The sequence below is a fragment of the Ursus arctos genome, unplaced genomic scaffold, assembly GCF_023065955.2.
Source record: "Ursus arctos isolate Adak ecotype North America unplaced genomic scaffold, UrsArc2.0 scaffold_19, whole genome shotgun sequence".
NCBI classification, from domain to species: domain Eukaryota; kingdom Metazoa; phylum Chordata; class Mammalia; order Carnivora; family Ursidae; genus Ursus; species Ursus arctos.
The window spans coordinates 44,972,771-44,992,018 of record NW_026622863.1 but is presented as its reverse complement, the minus strand read 5'-3'; the positions used below and the strand labels follow the sequence as shown (position 1 = coordinate 44,992,018).

Sequence of the window (19,248 nt, the reverse complement as noted above, 5' to 3'; positions counted from 1 at the left end):
TTGAATGTCTGCCCTCAGACCCCACCTCCCCAACTGTGAGCCTTGTGAGGCCACAGCCATGGTCACTGCCGTGACACAGTCCAGCAATGGATACAGAAGAAGCATCTGCGAATAGCTGCTGAATAAATGTATAAATGAGGAGATATAAGGAAGGGGCATGTTTGGCCCCGGGGACACAGCCATGAACACGAGGACTCAGTTCTCAAGTTCTAGAAATGTCGCATGTGCTGAGCTCTCTCTGGATTCAGGTCCTCTGCACAGGCTGTTCCCTTTGCCCATAAAACAGTTCTCCGTTTTCTCTTGCCTGGTTCCTGTGGATCATTAAAGTCTCAGGTCACATGTCTCCTCCTCCAGGAAGGCTTCCCTGATCATCCTTGCTAGGCTGGAGCACACACCTCTCCTGGGCTCCCCCGTCAAGGCCCTGACCTTTCTGCCTGCGACTCTCTCATCACAATCCTGGCCGTTCGGGGTCTGTCGCCCTGTTGGACTGTGAACTCTGTGAAAGCAGGCCTGGGCTATCTAAGTCACACTGTGTCCTCGGCACCATCCAGCATAGGGTTGGACACCAGACCAGGTGCTCCCAGACTGCTGACCTTGCATAAAGACCGTTCCCTTTCTCCCTTCTGGTACTTTGCCTGCATTTGTCTTTTCCCTGGAAGCCTCTTCCTACACTTTCACCCAGCTCCCTCCTTCTCAACCAACCAGTTTGACTTCAGATGTCACGTCTTCCAGAAATCCTTCCCTCAGCCTGCCCCCCATGGTAAATTTAGGCCTGCCAGGGTCGCCAATGCCCAGCGAAGAGGCTGCCGCCAAGGGCTTGTGAGTGTTTGCTGAATGAATAAACGAACACATGAATGGTTGAATGAATCAATGAGAGAATGTGCTGGGGTGAGGGTCTCCTCAGGCCCATCAGCAGCTTTAATCACACTGTTCCTTCCACCCTTCCCAGGAGAAGGGTTCTGGCGGGGTCCTGGCCACAGCCCAACCCTTGGTGGCTGCCAGGCCTGGAAGGCATTTCCCAGAGCTCAGCACATTTTTGCCTTCCCTGGCGGCTGAGAGTGGGCCGGGGGCATTGTGGAGAGAAGTGGGGAGGCCCCAAGCATTCTGGGATCCTGCCAACCTGTGCCTGGTCCCCTCTGCCCTCGGGAGTAGGCCCCAAGTTCTCGGTGCGGGGTGGGGTACAGGTCCCCTGAGGGGCCAGGGGGCTGGTGCGGGGGGCGAGGTTGACAACCGAGGTGAAGGCCTGGTGGCTGTGTCTGGCTGGACAATGGGATACAAGCTGCTGACGCGCGCTTTGGGGGTAATCCCCGGTTTCAGCCCAGCCCTGGCCTCAGGCCGGGGCTCAGAGAGCCGGGAGCGCCGGAGCCCGCGGCCGGGTGGGCGCGAGGGGCATGTGGGGGTACTTGTGCTCCCTGTGCCGCCCCCCGGGGTCTGGTGAGTGAGGGCAGGCTGGGGTTGGGGGACAGGGGATCAGGGTGAGGCCTGGTGGCTTTGGTTTGGGAGTTGGGCAGGTCTGGGTTCAAATCCTGTTGCTACCAATGACTTGCTGTGGGTGACCTTGGGTGTCACCCTCTCTGAGCCTCCTTGTCTGTTATATGAAGAGGACAGAAGAGAGTTGCAGGGTCTCTGGGGCCCAACAGAAGTGGGGTTGGACCCCACCTCCCCCACTTCCTGGGCGTGTAGCTGAATACTGGGCATAATGGATTCTGGGAGCAGAGCTTGGGGTGCCCAGCACAGTATTTAGCACATGATAGGTGTCCCTCCAACATGGAAACTCCATTAAACAGAGAAGTGGGGCTCTTCTGTGCCCAGTCTCACTCAGGCCTAAAGCCCCCCACCCCCAAGACAAGTCTAGCCGGCCCCCTAATTTGTGTGACTAGTAATACAAAACTCTTGAAAGCGGCACTCGCTTGATGCCAGGCACTTTTCAAAGCTTTTAGCCTCTTTTAACTCACCTAATCTTTACAACTGCCCCATGAGGTGGGCACTTCTTTCATCCCTGTTTTAGAGACGAAGAAAACGAGCCCAGAAAGATGCTGTCACGCAGCCAGCAGGTGACCAGGCTGGGATTTGAACCCAAGCTGACCCACAGAGGGAGCGAAAGAAGCTTATTTTAGGGTCCCCAGGACCCAGCGGGGCTGGAAGACAGGAAATAATGCCAGTCGGGTGCTCAGCTTCTAACGGGCGGCAGCAATGTGCGGGTCCCTGGATCAAGGCTCCCGGTGGAGGTCTCAGCCCGGGCCAGGGCAGCGGCTGTCCCAGCCGTCTTACGGCTCCCCACCCCCTTGCCGGTGGACGTAGCTGGGAGAGGGGGATGTTTGTTTCCCGACCACCCACTCCCTGGTGATGTCATGCCACGGCAGCCAATGGCTAGGGGTCTTCCCTCCTCCCCCTCCCCATTCCTTTTCCCCCCCAGCCTGGGGCTGGGGCTGAGCAGACGACCGGGAGCTCTCGAGGTGTCTGGAGGCCTAGTGGTAAGAGATCAGCTGGTCTTACCCGATCCTTGGCCAGGCTGAGAAGCTGTGGGAATGAGACCCAGGGTCCTAGGAGGTGCTGGGAGGTGCTGGGAGGATACCTGGGGCTCAGGAGGCAGTGTGGTATAGGAGTTAAAGGCACAGACTTTGGAGCCAGACCCTGGGTTCCCCTCTCTCTGGCTATGCAGTCTTGGGCAAGATACCGCACCCTTTGTCCCTCTGCTTTCTCATCTGTGAAATGGGCTGATGGAGGCCACCTCACAGGGCTGGTGTGAGAGTAGATGAGTTGCTGCTTACAAAAAGCTGGGACAGGATGCCTAGGCTGGGGCAGGCTTTTGGTGCTTGGAATAGGGTGCTGGGGAGGCAGGAGTGATCTTGGTGGTAGGAGGCCAGTGCCTGAGCTGGCTTTGGTCCCTCACCCAGAGCTCCCCTTGGGTGAGAGAGAAGTGGGGCCACTGGTGAGCAAGAGCTGGATATGAGACACTTTGAGATGCATCGCCTGCGCTCCAATCGCTGTCAGAGTCTAACATACGTTACTTGAGTGCTTACTATATACTGGGACTATTCTAAGTGCCTGCCGTTATTTTGTGAATCCTGGAAGCCACTCTTCACTGGCTCCACTTCGCAGATGAACCCGAGTCCCTGAGAGGTGAAATACCTCTCCTCGGTGTTTCAATCTGAGATATGCCGGAGTAGGGACTGACTGCGGCCCTGGGGAGGCCACTGCCAGAACGCCTCCCCCCTCTGCCTCACAGACAGTCCAGGGGGCCCAGACAAGTCGGGTCAACCCCTCGCTTCCACTGCTGAGAGCACCCGATCATTGGTGTTTGGGGAAGCTGAGGCTCTGGATGGGGAGAGTTCCTAAATGGGGTTGGCACCAGCCATGGGGAGAAGAGGGTGCCAACTGGGGGATTCTCAGCTGAAGGGCCCAGGGCCCAAACGACAGGCCCTCATCCCAGCCTGCTCTGAAGGGTATCGGTGGCATCTTAAATGGGACTCTCAGTCGTACCTTCCTCAGGGAGGTATTGCGAGGATGTAATGAGCCAGTGTAGGCCAGGATCTTTGTGCATAGTAAGTGCTCAAGAAATGGGGACTCAGAGAATTCTAGAAGCTGAAGAATGTACCAGGGCAGTGCCATAGGAACCACTCAAGAATGACTGTTGGCATCTGGAGGGTCCTGCCTGACCTTCAGTCACGATGGGAACCCCTTTAGAAGATCTTCTCCTAACACAGTCAGGGACCTCCAGGAACCTTCCTTTGCTCCCCTCCCTGCACCAGCCCCACCTAGTGGGATGGGCAGAGCTGGGAACAGAGAGTGCCCAGGGTGTGTGTGGGGCGGGGGCTTCCTTCCGAAGCCACCCCCATCCCATGCCAGGAGCTGGGTATGTGGCTCAGGAAGGGCACAGATGAGCTAAATATAACCTGGGCTGGGCAGCTGCCCCGGGCAGGGATGAGGGAGGAGGGCACTCTCTCTTGCTCCTGCCCTGGCAAAGCTTCCTGTGGCAGCCTCTGGGTGTGACCCTCGCTGCCCTGGCCTGAAAAGGGGGAGCTGACAGGCCAGGAGAGCCTCCCCTCCATCTCCACTACCCCCTCCAAGCACCAGGCTCTCCCACCTCCAGCTCAGGATGCTATGTGGTGTCAACGACTTGGTTTTTCGGCCCTGGGTTCAAGTCCCGACTCAGTCACTGTGATGCCTTAACCCTCATGTACTCGTCAGTAAAATGGGGGTACCAAGGCCACATCTATAAAGTGCCTGCCCAGCCCAAGGTTGGCACCAGTGAGGTACTTCTCCAAATGCCTGTTTGGGGCACCCACAATCCCCACCTCCCTTCCCAGCCCAGCCTTTGCCCCAGTTGTTTTGCTCCTCTCAGTGCTACCAGTGCAAGTTCAGGTCCAGAGTTGGGGTCAAGGACAGGGGCTTGGCTGTGTGACCCCAGACAGGTCACTTCCCCTGTCTGAGCCTCAGTGTCCAACCCTTAAACAGCCACCACATTCAGGGTGAGTCAGAGACCTATGGGGGCCAGCACTGGGGCCAGTTCGGAGGAAATGCCACAGATGTGGGAGCTCACCCGACCTGGAGCGGCTGAGGGCTGAGGGGAGGCTGGGGAAGGCCACAGAGACCAGGACTCCTAGGAGGGCCAGAGGTCCTCTGCTACTGTGGGGTCCCTGCCAGTGGAGTGCGTACAGCAGGACCATTGAGGGGTCCCTGTGTCCTGTATCCTGGCCAGTGGTGGGCTATGAAGGGCCATTGTGCAGCTGGGGGTGGGTGGGCAGGGGCGGAATGTGACTGGGCCCAGCAGATGGGCCATTGTTTGAGGGAATGTGCCGCGTGAGGCCTGACCTTTCCCTGCAGAGTGGGGGTTGGCGGGTTGGCATGCCAGGTGGGGGCTGGGAGGACAAGGCCAGAGTCGGCCTGGGGAAGGGGGTGGAGAGACAGTACCCATTCCCTTTTCCCCAGAAGGGCCTGTTGGGGTGGCTGCATGGGAATCCCAGTTCTGCTTCCTTCTCACTGGACTGTGTAACTTTATGTGGGGTTCTTGGCCTCTCTGAGGGGCTACGGGTTTTCTGCAGGGAGGAGGCAGAGCACAGGACTGCCTAAGAAAAGAATAACCACTCAGTACTCATTAGTTATCATCATCTGTAGAAGAGGCTGGAACTCCCTATAAGTTCAAGTCCTGGCTCAGCCACTCGTGACCATTTGTGGCTGCCCTTCTCCCAGCCTCAGGTGTCTTCTCTGTAATGGGCTCCATAATTGTATTGCCCTCACAAGATGTTCTGAGGTTTATGGGCAATGAATGACCCCTGTGGGACATTTGTCACAAGATCAGGACCACAGGAAGTTCTTAGTAATAATAATAGTGCTTCTGAAGTCCCTCCATGTACCCGGCATTTTATATTTACTCACTTACTTGATGCAGTAGGTGCTCTCCTTCTCCCCATTGAACAGGCCAGGAAGCTGAGGCCCAGAGAGGTGAGGTGATCGGCCCACCGGGAGGACACAGCAGTGGTTAGGATTGTTTTATAGTGAATTTGGCTCTCTCGGTTGATCCAGGTGGTTGGTGCAGGGGCTCTGCTGTCAGGCAGTCCTAGGAGTCAGCTCTTGCTTCACTGTTGTCCAATAAAGGTCTTCCAGGCCTCAATTTCCCCAGCTGCACTGTGGGGATAGACTACTGCAGAAGGGTCGGACACTCAGGAAGCAATGGGTGGGGTTAGCTGATGGTAATGCTCACGCTTCTTCTTCTTAGAGCCCCGGACCCAGGAGGCCCAAGGAGCTGGAGGTGACCCTGAGGTGAGCATTGGCCAGTGCCACATGCCCCTCCCCACCCCTCCCAGGCCTGCTTGAAGCCTCATGCACTGGTCTTTTCCTGGCAGGCAGCAAGACCCCAGAGGAAGGGTGTGAGCCCCGCAGACGACTGTGCGGTACCCCAGGCTGGGCTCCTGTTAGGAGGGGGTGCCTGTGCCCAGACAGCGGTGAGAGGACAGGGGTGGGGGGCCCTTCTCCCCTCCTGATACCTATCTTGGCCTCTCCCTCCATGCCTGGCCTCCTCTCATCCTCTCCTGGCCTCAAGCCTCCATCCCTGTCCCCCACAGGCTCAAAGGCAGCTGCTCCATGCAGAACTGAAGCTGGTTTTGCAGCAGAAGGGAGACAGGAAGCAGGAGCCTGGGGCCCGGGTGACTCCCAGCAGTGCCATGGAGGCCAGGAGCCGCAGTGCTGAGGTGAGCGTCCACATGCCTTGCCAGGGGAACTTGGGGGGCCTGGGGGGGGGGGCACAGACTGAGGCAGCAAGAAGACACTTCCTGGTTTCTCTGTGCCTCAGTCTTCCCATCTGTGAAATAGAAATAGCGACAGTGCCTATTTTATAGGTCACCAGGAGGAAAAGAGTTTTAACATATGGAAGCACTTAGCACAGTGCCCGGCACAGACTAAGAGTCAAAGTGGCAAATTCACTGGGGGGCATAATGGAGTTATATTAATAATGAGCTAAAGAAAATCGGGCATAAACCTTTCATTGGAAGAGGCAGGGTGGTATGGGGGTTAAATGCATGAGCTTTGAGCCCATGGGCTTAAATGCCAACCTACCACTTCAGCTGTGCAGCTCCAAACAGGGGACCTGACCTCTCAAACCCTGTTTTCCCACTGGTGAAATGGGACAGTGGTCCTGGACAATGGTCACTGTTAGGGAACTAGAGGACCCACATAGATTGCTTCCTACCAGATGCTAGGCACAGAGCGGGTCCACTTTTACAGGAGCCAAGCTGAGGCTGAGGGGTGGCAGGCAGGGTAGAGTGCAAAGAGGTCACTGCCTCCAGGACAGTCTATGGGCTCCGAGGTCACAGACCTGCTGTTTAGGCCCAGCGGCTTAACTTTGCTGTGTGACGTTAGGCAAATCACTCCGCTTCTCTTTACCTTTGTGTCTTCCTCTGTGTCTGCCCTCTGTGGGGAGGATGAAATGAAATGCTATACATAAAATGCTTAGCCCAGGGCCCCAGGGTGGTGGTGGTGGTCGTGCTGCTTGCTGCTCCCTCTACAACTGTTCTCACCTCTTCTCAAAATGCTCCTCCCAGCCCTCTAGTCCCAGGGCCACTGCGGGCCTAGACCTGCTTTCCTAACCCTCTCCAAGCCCTGGGCTCAACTCCAGTCTATGGCAGCCCGGGTGCCCCGCCCATTACAGCATCCTCCCGGATCCCTGTTGCTTCAGGTCTCAGCCCACAGAGGCTCCTTCCAGTACACCCATGTCACCCAACTTTACAGTAGGGAAGTGGGCCCAGAAAGGCCAAAGCTCTCCCCACGAGACGCACAGCAGATTGAGTTTCTACACGGTTGTGGAACTGAGTTCTCTCACTGCCTTTTCTAAGTCCCGGAAATGAATCCCGGAGGGCGCTGCTGGGCCAGGGCCAGGTCACCACCATTTACAGTTAATACCAGGAATGCCACGTCTGCTGGTCCGCCACTCATTACCCACGCACCCCTCTTCACTGGATTCCCTCTCCCAAAGGCGTTATGCAGGTCTTGGGGTCACAGAGTCCACAATAGGGCACAGTCTCACACACGTTCAAGCTTCCAAAGAGCCCAGTCTCACCCTCACCCCTCCATCCTGCACCACTTAAAGGTCCAGCCCTTTCCTCGGTATCCCATCTTCACTCCACCCCTTGTTCAGCTGCTTTTAAAAGTCCTTTTCCATACCTCAATCCCACCCTTAAACTATGGGTACCCGCCTTACCTCCACGTATTACTGTCTAGCCACACCCCTCTCAGATTTTTGGCCCCGCCTCTGTGGCCTGAGCTCTATCCGCGCGAGCGGTCCGATCCCACGCCACCCCCCCGGTCCCGCCCCCGAGCTGGCCCCGCCCCCTGAAGGCACAGCCCCGCCCTATCAGGCCCGCCTCCCACTCACGACTCCGGTTCCCTCTGGCCTCCCTACCCCGCCCCTCCCCTAAAACCCCGCCCCTTCGACAGCGGCCCCTGGGCTCCCGCCCGCCAAAGAGTGAACGGAACCGTTGAGCCTTGCAGCGGGTGCGAGACAGCAGGCGGCCCTCGCGCTTCCTTCAAGGGAAGATGTCGGAGTGGGTGGGCCCGCACCGGCCTGAGCGGCGCTCAGGGGCGTGTAACTGGAGAACACGTTTAAGAGCCGCTTTTAAGCGCGATGCCGGGCTCTGGGCGAGGTCCGGCCCTAGCGCCCCATGGAGACCCCACGCTGCCCTCCGCAGGAGCTGAGGCGGGCGGAGTTAGTGGAGATCATCGTGGAGACCGAGGCGCAGACAGGGGTCAGCGGCATCAACGTAGCAGGCGGCGGCAAGGAAGGAATCTTTGTCCGCGAGCTTCGGGAGGATTCGCCCGCGGCCAGGAGCCTCAGCCTGCAGGAAGGTGGGCGGGGCGGAAGCATGGGGCGGGGCCTTTCAGAGGCGAGGGGGATAGGAATCCGCCCCGGGTCCCGGGCGTGGCCTGCCCCCAGGAGGCGGGGAGAATGGCTTGGGGCGGAGCTTTGTGTGTCGGCCTTGCAGTGGCTCCGAGCGGGCTCTGGAGGTTCGTTGTGTAGGCTTGACTCCCAGATCTGCAGTTTACTAGCTTGTGATCTTCTGTGCCTTGGTTTTTTCGTCTCGAAAATGGGAACACTTCTAGTACTCACCTTGCAGGGTTATTACGTGGATTAAGTGAGTCAGTATTTGAAAACACTTGGCGCACAGCTAAGTGGCACATAGTAAGCATCGTGTAAGCACTAGTTATTATTTTTGTTGTTGGGGCTGGAAAAAGGGGTGGAGTTAACAACTTGTAGGGGGTGTGGAGGGGAGCCTTAGTAAGTAAGGGATATTTTAGGGACCTGGATGAGGCCGATGTGACTTATTCATGCAACAAGTATTTACTAAGTGCCTTCTATTTCCAGATATTATTCTAGATACTTGGGCTACTGCAGCGAGCAAAACAGACAACACTCTCTGAGCTTATGGAGCTTACCTTCTGGTAGGGAGAGACATATTTGAGCAAAATATATAAAATACATAGTAGATTAGAAGGCAATGTGTGCAATGGGTGCCTGTAGGACAGTTGTATTTTTAAATAGGGTGAGCCAGGAAGGGAGGAAAGGCCTGGTGGAGGACAGGGAGTGAGCTATGTGGCCATCTGGAAGAGCATTCCATGCAGAGAGAACAGCCAGGGCAAATGCCCCAAGGTTGGGGTGCGCCCGACTTGATGGAGGTAGAGCAGGGGAGCCAGTGTGGATGCCGTAGAGTTAGAGAGGAGGAGAGTAAGAGATGAGGCCAGAGGGGTAAGGAAAGGGCAGTTTTCAGAGGGCTTTATAGGCCACGGTGAGGATTTTGACTTTCAGTCTGGGAGGGTTGTGAGTGGAGGCGGCACATGAATTGGCTGTGTTGGACAGCGTGCTGTGTTGTTAGCAGTAGACTGAAGGGGGCAGGGCGGGGAGCAGGGAGACCAACAAAGAGGCTACTCTGGGGGTGCCTGACTGGCTCAGTCAGTAAAGCATGAGACTCTTGATCTTGGGGTCGTGAGTTTGAGCTCCACGTTGGGTGTAGAAATTGTTTATTTATTTATTTGTTTGTTTGTTTATTTTATTTTATTTTTTAAAGATTTTATTTATTTATTAACAAAGAGAGAGACAGCCAGCGAGAGAGGGAACACAAGCAGGGGGAGTGGGAGAGGAAGAAGCAGGCTCCCAGAAGAGGAGCCTGATGCGGGGCTCGATCCCAGAATGCTGGGATCATGCCCTGGGCCAAAGGCAGATGTTTAACGACTGAGCCACCCAGGCGCCCCAGAAATTGTTTATTTTTTTAAAGGTTTTTTTTTTTTTTTTTTTTTTGAGACAGAGAGAACTAGCAGGGGTGGGGGAAGGGCAGAGGAAGAGGGAGAAGCAGATTCCCTGCTGAGCAGGGAGCCCAACGCTGACCTTGATCCCGGGACCCTTGATCATGACCTGAGCCAAAGACAGATGCTTAACTGACTGAGCCACGTGGGTACTCTGAGATTACTTAAAAAAATAATTAAAATAAAATAAAAAAACATATATATATATATGCACACACCACACACACACACATACACACACACACGCACACACACACAGGCGCGTGCACGCACAAAGAGGCTACTCTGATTATCCAAGGAAGAGATGGTGATGCTTGGGGCCAAAACAGTGTTAATGGACATGAAGAGAAATTTTGGATTCTGGGTTCTGAATATATTTTGAAGGAGGAGCCTTCAGGACTGGAGATGGGGTGTGATGAAAAGAGAAGGTCAAGGATGCGCCCAGGGATTCTTGACCTGAGGATGGAGTTGCTAGTTCCACAAATGGGCCACACTGAGGCTGGAGCTTGTTTGGAGTAAGACCAGGAGTATAGTTTGGATCTGTCAAGTGAGGGGTATCTGTTGGACGCCAAGGTGAAGATGTGGAGGGGTAAATGGATCTCTGAGTCTAGAATGGAGAGCAGAGTGCTGGGCTGGAGAGATACACTTGGGAGTTGTCAGCCCATTTGTGGTCTTTAAACTCGTAATCTGGATGAGCTTCCCAAAGGGGTGAGTGTAGCATGGAGATGGAAATGAGAAGAGAGCTCATGGCCTGAGCTCTGGGACCGTGTGTTGTTAAGAGATCCAGGAGATGGGGAGGGAGGCTGAGAAGAAACCTCCAGGAGGTTCTAGAGGGTGTGTGGCACCCTAGAAGCCAAGCCAGACAAGCAGATGAAGGAGAGAGAATGACATTAGGTCAAAGGCTGTGAGGTCCCCTCAGATGAAGTCTGGGACTTGATCGTTGGACTTAGCTACTCTCAAGGCTACACTCCTTGAGAGGAGCCGTTCAAGGTTCTGGAAAGGGGTGTCAGAAGTGTGATTGGAGCAGTGGAAGTAATGCAGCTAGACAACTCAGTGCATTTGCCATTAGGGGAACAGATCAATGGAGCAGGAGCTCTAGGAGTGAGGTAAACACAACTTCTCCTATGGGACAAATAATGGTATGTTGTATGCTGATGGGAATACCATAGAAGAGAGGGACAAACTGGTGATGTGGGGAGAGAGGGGAGAACTGCTGGAGGATGTCCCTGAGAAGGCAGTGGAAAGGCTGACCTGAGTTGGAAGTGGAGACAGTTCATCCTTGGGAACAGGTGGAGAGTGGAGTAAATAGCCACAGGAGTAGGGAGGTAAGTAATGGCGTGGGGTTTCTGGAAGTTCTGATTCTGTCCTCTCAGTAAAGAAAACAAAGTCAGGATCTAAAATGTGAGAATGGGGAGCGTCTGAGTGGCTCAGTTGGTTAAATGTCTTCCTTGGGCTCAGGTCATGATCCCAGGGTCTTGGGATGGAGCTCTGAGTCCGGCTTCCTGGTCAGCAGGGAGTCTGTTTCTCCCTCTCTGCCCCTCTGCCCACTTGTGTGCATTCTCTCTCTCTCTCTCTCAAATAAATGAATAAAATCTTTAAAAATAAAGCAAAATAAAATGTGAGAATGGGAAAGGGAAGTGGAAAGGCAATGGGCATGGCTTGAATGGGCGTGGCTTGAATAGGGGTGGCTTTGTGGGGCGGGGCTAAGGCCATGGGGCGGGGCTTCATCCTAGAGTGGACCTCAAACTGGGAGGAACTTAGCTTCTCAAGTCTGTGCTGGCCGGGATAGGCGGGCCAAGGTTTGGGGCTGGGCCTCCCTGAGCTCACTCCAGGGAAGTGGGTGGAACCGGGCCTGGACGAAGCCAGGAGATGCCCACGCCCTGCCCACCTCCACCTTGCCTGCAGGAGACCAGCTGCTGAGCGCCCGTGTGTTCTTCGAGAACTTCAAGTACGAGGACGCATTACGCCTGCTGCAATGTGCCGAGCCTTACAAGGTCTCCTTCTGCCTGAAGCGCACTGTGCCCACTGGGGATCTGGCGCTGCGGCCTGGCACCGTGGCCGGCTACGAGATCAAGGGCCCACGGGCCAAGGTGGCCAAGCTGGTACGCGTGCTTAGCCCGGCCCCAGCTCTGGACTGCCTCAGCGATCCAGTCTCTGTGCCTTGAGCCCTCCTCTTCCACACCATGGGCCAGCCTTGCCCTCTGTCTTGTCACTAACCCAACGCTAATCCCGCCCTCCACCTCCTGTTCTCCACCCCTAAACTCCTCCCTGGGGAGGGGGACCCACCCATCTCAGACCAAGGCCTTTACCCACTTTGGAGAGGCATCAGCTCTAGGCTTGCCAGTGGTCCTGAACCAGGGGACTCCAAACCAGGGAGGCCAGGTTCAAGCCTAGGTGCTGCTCACTCACTGTTGAGTGACCCTGGACAAGTTTCTTTCCTTTTCTGGACCTCAGTCTCCCCATCCCTAGAATGAAGGTATTGGGGAAAATTCTGGATGAGGACCTAGAAGTCTTGGGTCCCAGTTCCTACACTCTGTTGACTCAATGTCAAATTCTAAAAGAATATCTTTGCCCTACTGGGGCAGTAATTGTGAAATGACAGGAAGGAAGTGGGGCTGGTGTTTTGGGGACAAGATGCTTCATCCAACACAGCCCCAGCCTGGTGAATGTCAGATGGGGTTCCCCTTGTCTTCCCTGAGCCTCCCACTGTCCCACCGCCTCCTGCATCTCTCCTCTCTCCCCAGAACATCCAGAGTCTGTCCCCTGTGAAGAAGAAGAAGATGGTGCCTGGGGCCCTGGGGGCCCCTGCAGACCTGGCCCCTGTTGACGTCGAATTCTCCTTTCCCAAGTTCTCCCGTCTGCGTCGGGGCCTCAAAGCCGAGGCTGCCAAGGGTCCCGTCCCAGCTGCCCCAACCCGCCGGCGCCTCCAGCTGCCTCGGCTGCGCGTCCGAGAAGTGGCGGAAGAGGCTCAGGCAGCCCGGCTGGCCGCTGCCGCTCCTCCCCCAAGAAAAGCCAAAGTGGAGGCTGAGGTGGCGGCAGGAGCCCGTTTCACACCCCCCCAGGTAGAGCTGGTTGGGCCCCGGCTGCCAGGTGCTGAGGTGGGTGTCCCCCCGGTCTCAGCGCCAAAGGGGCTGGGAGAGGTGGCCCTCCACCTGCCAACCCTTGGACTAGGAGCCCCCGCTGCACCTGCTGTGGAGCCCGTGGCCCTAGCGATCCAGGTCCCTCAAGTGGAGCTGCCCACCTTGCCCTCACTACCCACTCTGCCCACACTGCCCTGCCTGGAGACCCGGGAAGGGGCCGTGGCAGTGACAGTGCCCACCCTGGATGTGGTAGCGCCTGCCGTAGGGGTGGACCTAGCCTTGCCGGGTGTGGAGGTGGTAGAGGCCCGAGCAGAGGCGCCTGAGGTGGCCCTGAAGATGCCCCGCCTCAGTTTCCCCCGCTTTGGGGCTCGAGCAAAGGAAGTCGCTGAGGCCAAGGTGGCCAAGGGTATCCCCGAGGCCAGGGTGAAGGGGCCTAGACTTCGGATGCCCACCTTCGGGCTTTCTCTCCTGGAGCCCCGGCCAGCTGCCGCCGAAGCTGCTATCGAGAGCAAGCTGAAGCTGCCCACCATCAAGATGCCCTCCTTTGGCATCGGGGTCTCGGCCCCTGAGGTCAAGATGCCCAAGGGGCCTGAGGTGAAGCTCCCGAAGGTGCCAGAGGCAGCCCTTCCAGACGTGCAGCTCCCAGAGGTGGAGCTCCCCAAGGTCCCTGAGATGAAGCTTCCGAAGGTGCCCGAGATGGCCGTGCCCGGGGTGCGGCTCCCCGACGTGCAGCTGCCGAAAGTCCCTGAGATTAAACTTCCGGAGATGAAACTCCCAAAGGTGCCAGAGATGGCCGTGCCCGAGGTGCGGCTTCCCGATGTGCAGCTGCCGAAAGTCCCGGAGATGAAGCTTCCGAAGGTGCCCGAGATGGCCGTGCCGGACGTGCGGCTCCCCGACGTGCAGTTGCCGAAAGTCCCCGAGATGAAGCTTCCGAAGGTGCCCGAGATGGCCGTGCCCGAGGTGCGGCTCCCCGACGTGCAGCTGCCGAAAGTCCCCGAGATGAAGCTTCCGAAGGTGCCCGAGATGGCCGTTCCCGAGGTGCGGCTTCCCGACGTGCAGCTGCCGAAAGTCCCCGAGATGAAGCTTCCGAAGGTGCCTGAGATGGCTGTGCCCGAGGTTCGGCTCCCCGACGTGCAGCTGCCGAAAGTCTCCAAGATGAAGCTTCCGGAGATGAAACTCCCGAAGGTGCCCGAGATGGCCGTGCCCGAGGTACGGCTCCCCGACGTGCAGCTGCCAAAAGTCCCCGAGATGAAACTCCCGAAGGTGCCCGAGATGGCCGTGCCCGAGGTACGGCTCCCCGACGTGCAGCTGCCAAAAGTCCCCGAGATGAAACTCCCGAAGGTGCCCGAGATGGCCGTGCCCGAGGTACGGCTCCCCGACGTGCAGCTGCCAAAAGTCCCCGAGATGAAACTCCCGAAGGTGCCCGAGATGGCCGTGCCCGAGGTACGGCTCCCCGACGTGCAGCTGCCAAAAGTCCCCGAGATGAAACTCCCGAAGGTGCCCGAGATGGCCGTGCCTGAGGTACGGCTCCCCGATGTGCAGCTGCCCAAAGTCCCCGAGATGAAACTCCCGAAGGTGCCTGAGATGGCCGTGCCGGAGGTGCGGCTCCCCGATGTGCAGCTGCCGAAAGTCCCTGAGATGAAGCTTCCGAAGGTGCCCGAGATGGCCGTGCCCGACGTCCACCTCCCAGAGGTGGAGCTGCCCAAGGTGTCGGAGATGCGGCTGCCAGAAATGCAGGTGCCCAAGGTCCCAGACGTGTATCTTCCAAAGGTGCCCGAGGTAAAGCTGCCCAAGGCTCCAGAGGCACAGCTGAAAGCAGAGAAGGCGGAGGGGATTGAATTTGGCTTCAAGATGCCCAAGATGACCATGCCCAAGCTAGGGAGGGCAGAGTCCCCATCGCGAGGCAAGCCAGGCGAGGTGGGGGCTGAGGTCTCCGGGAAGCTGGTGACACTTCCCTGTCTGCAGCCAGAGGGGCGCCCTGAGGCTCGTGTGGGTGTTCCCTCTCTCACACTGCCCTCCGTGGAGCTAGACCTGCCGAGGGCCCTCAGCCTGGAGGGGCAGGTCCTAGCAGCCGAAGTGGGCAAGGTGGAGCGGGCAGAGGGCCCCGGGGTAGCCGCAGGGGTCGGGGAAGTGGCCTTCCGGATGCCCTCTGTTGAAATCGTCACTCCACAGCTGCCTACAGTGGAAGTGGAGGAAGGGCGACTAGAGGCGACGGAGATGAAAGTCAAGCCCTCCTCCAAGTTCTCCCTGCCCAAGTTTGGACTCTCGGGGCCCAAAGTGGCCAAAGCAGAGGCTGAGGGGGCTGGGCGAGCTGCCAAGCTGAAGGTGTCCAAGTTCACCATCTCACTCCCCAAGGCCCGAGCCGGGACTGAGGCTGAGGCCAAAGGGGCGGGGGAGGCAGGCCTGCTGCCCGCCCTCGATCTGTCCATCCCGCAGCTCAGCCTGGATGCCCATCTGCCCACGGGCAAGGTGGAGGTGGCGGGGGCTGACGTCAAGGTCAAGGGGCCCAGGTTTGCCCTGCCCAAGTTTGGGGTCAGAGGCCGGGACGCTGAGGCAGGAGAATTAGCGCCAGCGGTGGCTGAGCTGGAGGGCAAGGGCTGGGGTTGGGAGGGGAAGGTGAGGATGCCCAAGCTGAAGATGCCCTCCTTCGGGCTGGCTCGAGGGAAGGAAGCGGAAATCCCGGGTGCGCGTGTCAGCCCAGGGGAAAAGCCAGAGTCCATGGCTGGGCAGCTGAAGATCCCTGAGGTAGAGCTGGTCACCCTGGGGGCCCAGGAGGAAGGGAGGGCCGAGGGGGCGGTGGCTGTCAGTGGAGTACGGCTATCAGGCCCGCAAGTGTCCGTGCCCAGGCCGGCGGGCACTGAGGGCCAGGAGGGGGCGCTGAGGATGCCCCTGGGCATCTCCCTGCCCCAGGTAGAGCTGCCCGGCTTCGGGGAGGCTGGCCTGGGCACCACCACTGGGCAGCGGGCCAAGGATACAGCCCGGCCAGTGGAGGGCACAGTGGGCTACAGGGTCCAGGTGCCTCAGGTGACCTTGTCTCTGCCTGGAGCCCAGGTGGCAGGTGGCGAGCTATTGGTAGGCGAGGGCATCTTCAAGATGCCTGCTGTGTCAGTGCCCCAGCTTGAACTGGACGTGGGCCTGGGCCGAGAGGCGCAGGTGGGTGAGGCAGCCACAGGTGAGGGTGGCTTGAGGCTGAAGATGCCCGCGCTGGGGGCCAGAACTGAGGCCGGGGAAGAGGGGCGTGGAGAGCAGTCCCCAGGGGCCGAGCGCCCCTTCCACCTCTCACTGCCCGACGTGGAGCTCTCGCCACCCGCCGTGGGCAGCCACGCCGAGTACCAGGTGGCAGAAGGCGACGGGGAGGCCGGACACAAGCTCAAGGTGCGGCTGCCCCGCTTTGGCCTGGTTCGGGCCAAGGAGGGCGTTGAGGAGGGTGACAAGACCAAGAGCCCCAAACTCAGGCTGCCCCGAGTGGGCTTCAGCCAGAGCGAGGCGGTCACCGGGGACGGCTCCCCCAGCCCTGAGGAAGAGGAGGAGGAGGGCGGCGGGGAAGGGGCCTCTGGGCGCCGAGGCAAAGTCCGGGTCCGCTTGCCCCGCGTGGGCCTGGCCACCCCTTCCAAGGCCTCTCGGGGCCAGGAGGGCGAGGCAGCCCCCAAGTCCCCTGGCGGGGAGAAGTCGCCCAAGTTCCGCTTCCCCCGGGTATCCCTAAGCCCCAAGGCCCGGAGTGGGAGCGGGGACCAGGAAGAGGGTGGATTCCGGGTCCGGCTGCCCAGTGTGGGGTTTTCGGAGACAGGGGCTCCGGGCCCTGCCAGGATGGAGGGGGCTCAGGCTGCAGTCGTCTGAAGCCCCAGGGCAGAGAGAGAGTCCCCTCCCATCTTCCTATTCCCGCCTCCTCCTTGTTTTGTGTGTGAGATAACTAGAACTAACCCTCAGGGGCCGGCGGGGGGGGGGGGGGGTGTGTGTGACAGACCGGGATGGGCCAGGGAGGCCTCATGCCTGGCTCACTGGCAGGAGTGCCTGTATCTTGTCAAGCCATGTGAATAAAATAATCCAGAGGTAGCCTTGTGTTTGGTTTCCTGTGTGTGTGTGTGTGTGTGTCTGTGTCTGTGTGTCTGTGTGTGTCTGTGTGTGTCTGTGTGTGTGTGTGTCAGGGGAACAAGGGAGGGTGCAGAGGGTGCAGGGAAAGAAGTCCCCAAGGAGAGGGACTACTTGAGCCTGGCCTGAGGAGAGCCTGTGTGTGGGGGAGACACCAGGCCACCCCAGGTCTGAAGAGAGTCAGGGAAGATTTGCAGTGGGCTGGGTGGGAAGGGGCCTGCTCTAGCCATTCAGAATTTCCCAGGGCCTCTGAGCAAGACCCCTGTGCTGAGACCTCTCTGGCTGGCCTGGAGGAACCCCTCCCACCAGGACCTCCCTGGGGAGCCCTGAGCGAGCAGAACTATTGCTACCCATCTGCCCTCTGCTGGCCGCCTTCTCATTGACAAGAGCACCTCCACATCCCGGCGATCGCTTTCCTGTCTGGCTGGTTTGACTGCCCCGTCCGCCCCGGCCCCACCCAGGAAGGCCCCTCCTGGTCCCCTCTCCAGGCTCACGGGTTCGGAGCCTCCACCCCAGATACCTGGCTGCCTCTTTGGACTAGGTCCCAGGGGCCTCAGCTCCCAGGGACCCAACCCCACGCAGGATCTAAGCCCCCACCAAGGGGCTCCAGACTCCCCCACATCTCTCTGCGATACCCCAGACTGGGCCAAGAAGACACTCTGTCCAGTCCCAAGTGTCCCCCCGATGCCCTCGTATCCGCCCGTCCACTCTCCTCACATCTGGCGGTGCCCTTGAGTTGTCGCACACCCCTGAGTTACTCCAGCACCTTCTCCCTTAAAGCTGGCCTCCCTCGGGTCACTGCCCGCTTTCTCTTCTTCCCCACCAAACATGGCAGGAATGATTTATATCTATGGCACATACCCTTTGCCCAGCCCCCTTCAACATTTGGGGTTTCCCTCCCACCACGGCTGACCTGTCAGTGTCCATAGTGACCTCTCTGTGGCCACGCTGAGGGCTTCCTCTGCTCCCTTGTCCTGACTTCTCAGGGTCCCTTCCTCTTCCCCACTCCTCTCTCTTCCCCACTCCTCTCTCTCCTCATCCCCCTTGGGCTCTCAGGACTCCTCTGAGGCCCTCATCCTCCCCCATGCCCTCCCCAGGCCAGGTCACTCTCCCTATGGTCCACATGGGAATCAGTGTCCCCTGCGTGCCTCCCCTGGACATGGCAGTGGTTCAGAGCTTGGGTCTACAGCCAGTCTCCTTGGGGTCAAAGCTTGTCACTGACACCCAGTGGGGTGACCTTGGGCATTTTTTCAACTTCTTTGTGTCTTGATTTTCTCTTTCATAAAATGGAGCTATTAAAATGTATGTGTAAGGATCAGATAAGGCTTTTACACTACTCAAGACGTGTCTAAGTGTTTCAGTGTTCAATCTCCCAATCTGACATCAGCATCTTCTCCCCTAAAGTGCTCCTTATCCATGTCCCTGTCCCAGGGACCATCCCTGAACCCTGGGCCTTGTTCTGGATGGTTTCCTCCTTTCCCCCCCTCAAGCTGTCGGTCCCACAGTCTGGCCTCCCGGCCTCCTGTCTCATATATCAGCCACCTCCCAGGCACCCCCACCTCCCTCCCCTGGGTCCCGCTCCAGGCTCCGGGCCTCCATTCTCATCCCCTCTGATCCACTCGTATTCTCACAGTAGCTTTCTGACACTTAAATCTGACCCAGTCCTCCCTTGGTCACAGTCCCTCTGTGGCTCCCCAGTGCCCTCCGATAAATAAGTCCAAACTCCTTAGCCTGGCATGCAAGACCTTTTACCACCTGGCCCTGCTTCAGCCGCACCTCCCTACCTCATGGCAGCCACAGGCAGGGGCAGGTGTTTGCTGAACACGGGGACACACACGCGCACACACACGCGCATGAGCGCACATCCCCCAAGTTCTTCACCTCTGTTTAGGAATGTCCCAGTCCTATGTGCCAGAGGTCCAGGATTGGACTTCCTTCTCAGTCGACCCTTCACCTGTCCAGCCCCTCCAGGGTTCCGACACTGGAGTGGGGGAGGGGGCTCGACCTGCCACCCCACCCCCCATTCCAGCTTGGGGCTCAGGTCTCCGACAACAGAACCAGAGCCACTCAGCAACGCTGGAACCCATTCGGGGGGGCCTGGGGCCCCTCGTCCCAAGCCAGGAGGGCTTTGGGGGAGGGGTGTGGCCCCTGGCAGACTGGCAGTGTGGCCCAGGGGGCTGGGGGGTGCCAGGGAGGTGGGGGCGAACCTCGAAGCGGGAGGCACGAGTCTGGTTCTCTTTCCCCCGCTAGGGGGGCCTCGGAGCCGGTGGCGGGCCGGAAGGCTTCG

The 19,248-nt window shown here is 58.5% G+C and overlaps 1 protein-coding gene and 1 long non-coding RNA gene across 2 annotated transcripts; one reads left to right on the top strand and one right to left on the bottom strand.

Moving 5' to 3' along the window:
- Positions 1–858: 858 nt before the first annotated feature.
- LOC130544141 (uncharacterized) lies at positions 859–7,778 on the bottom strand. The gene is made up of 2 exons (XR_008960157.1): positions 7,697–7,778; positions 859–6,909 (listed from the first exon to the last, which is right to left on the bottom strand). It is a non-coding gene; the product is annotated as an uncharacterized LOC130544141 (long non-coding RNA).
- On the top strand, positions 2,448–16,923 carry PRX (periaxin). The gene is made up of 7 exons (XM_048224049.2): positions 2,448–2,474; positions 5,720–5,763; positions 5,847–5,945; positions 6,066–6,191; positions 8,184–8,340; positions 11,698–11,894; positions 12,537–16,923. Exons 4-7 carry the CDS (start codon positions 6,165–6,167, stop codon positions 16,707–16,709), a joined length of 4,554 nt encoding a protein of 1,517 aa, XP_048080006.2. The 5' UTR covers positions 2,448–2,474; positions 5,720–5,763; positions 5,847–5,945; positions 6,066–6,164; the 3' UTR covers positions 16,710–16,923.
- Positions 16,924–19,248: the final 2,325 nt, after the last annotated feature.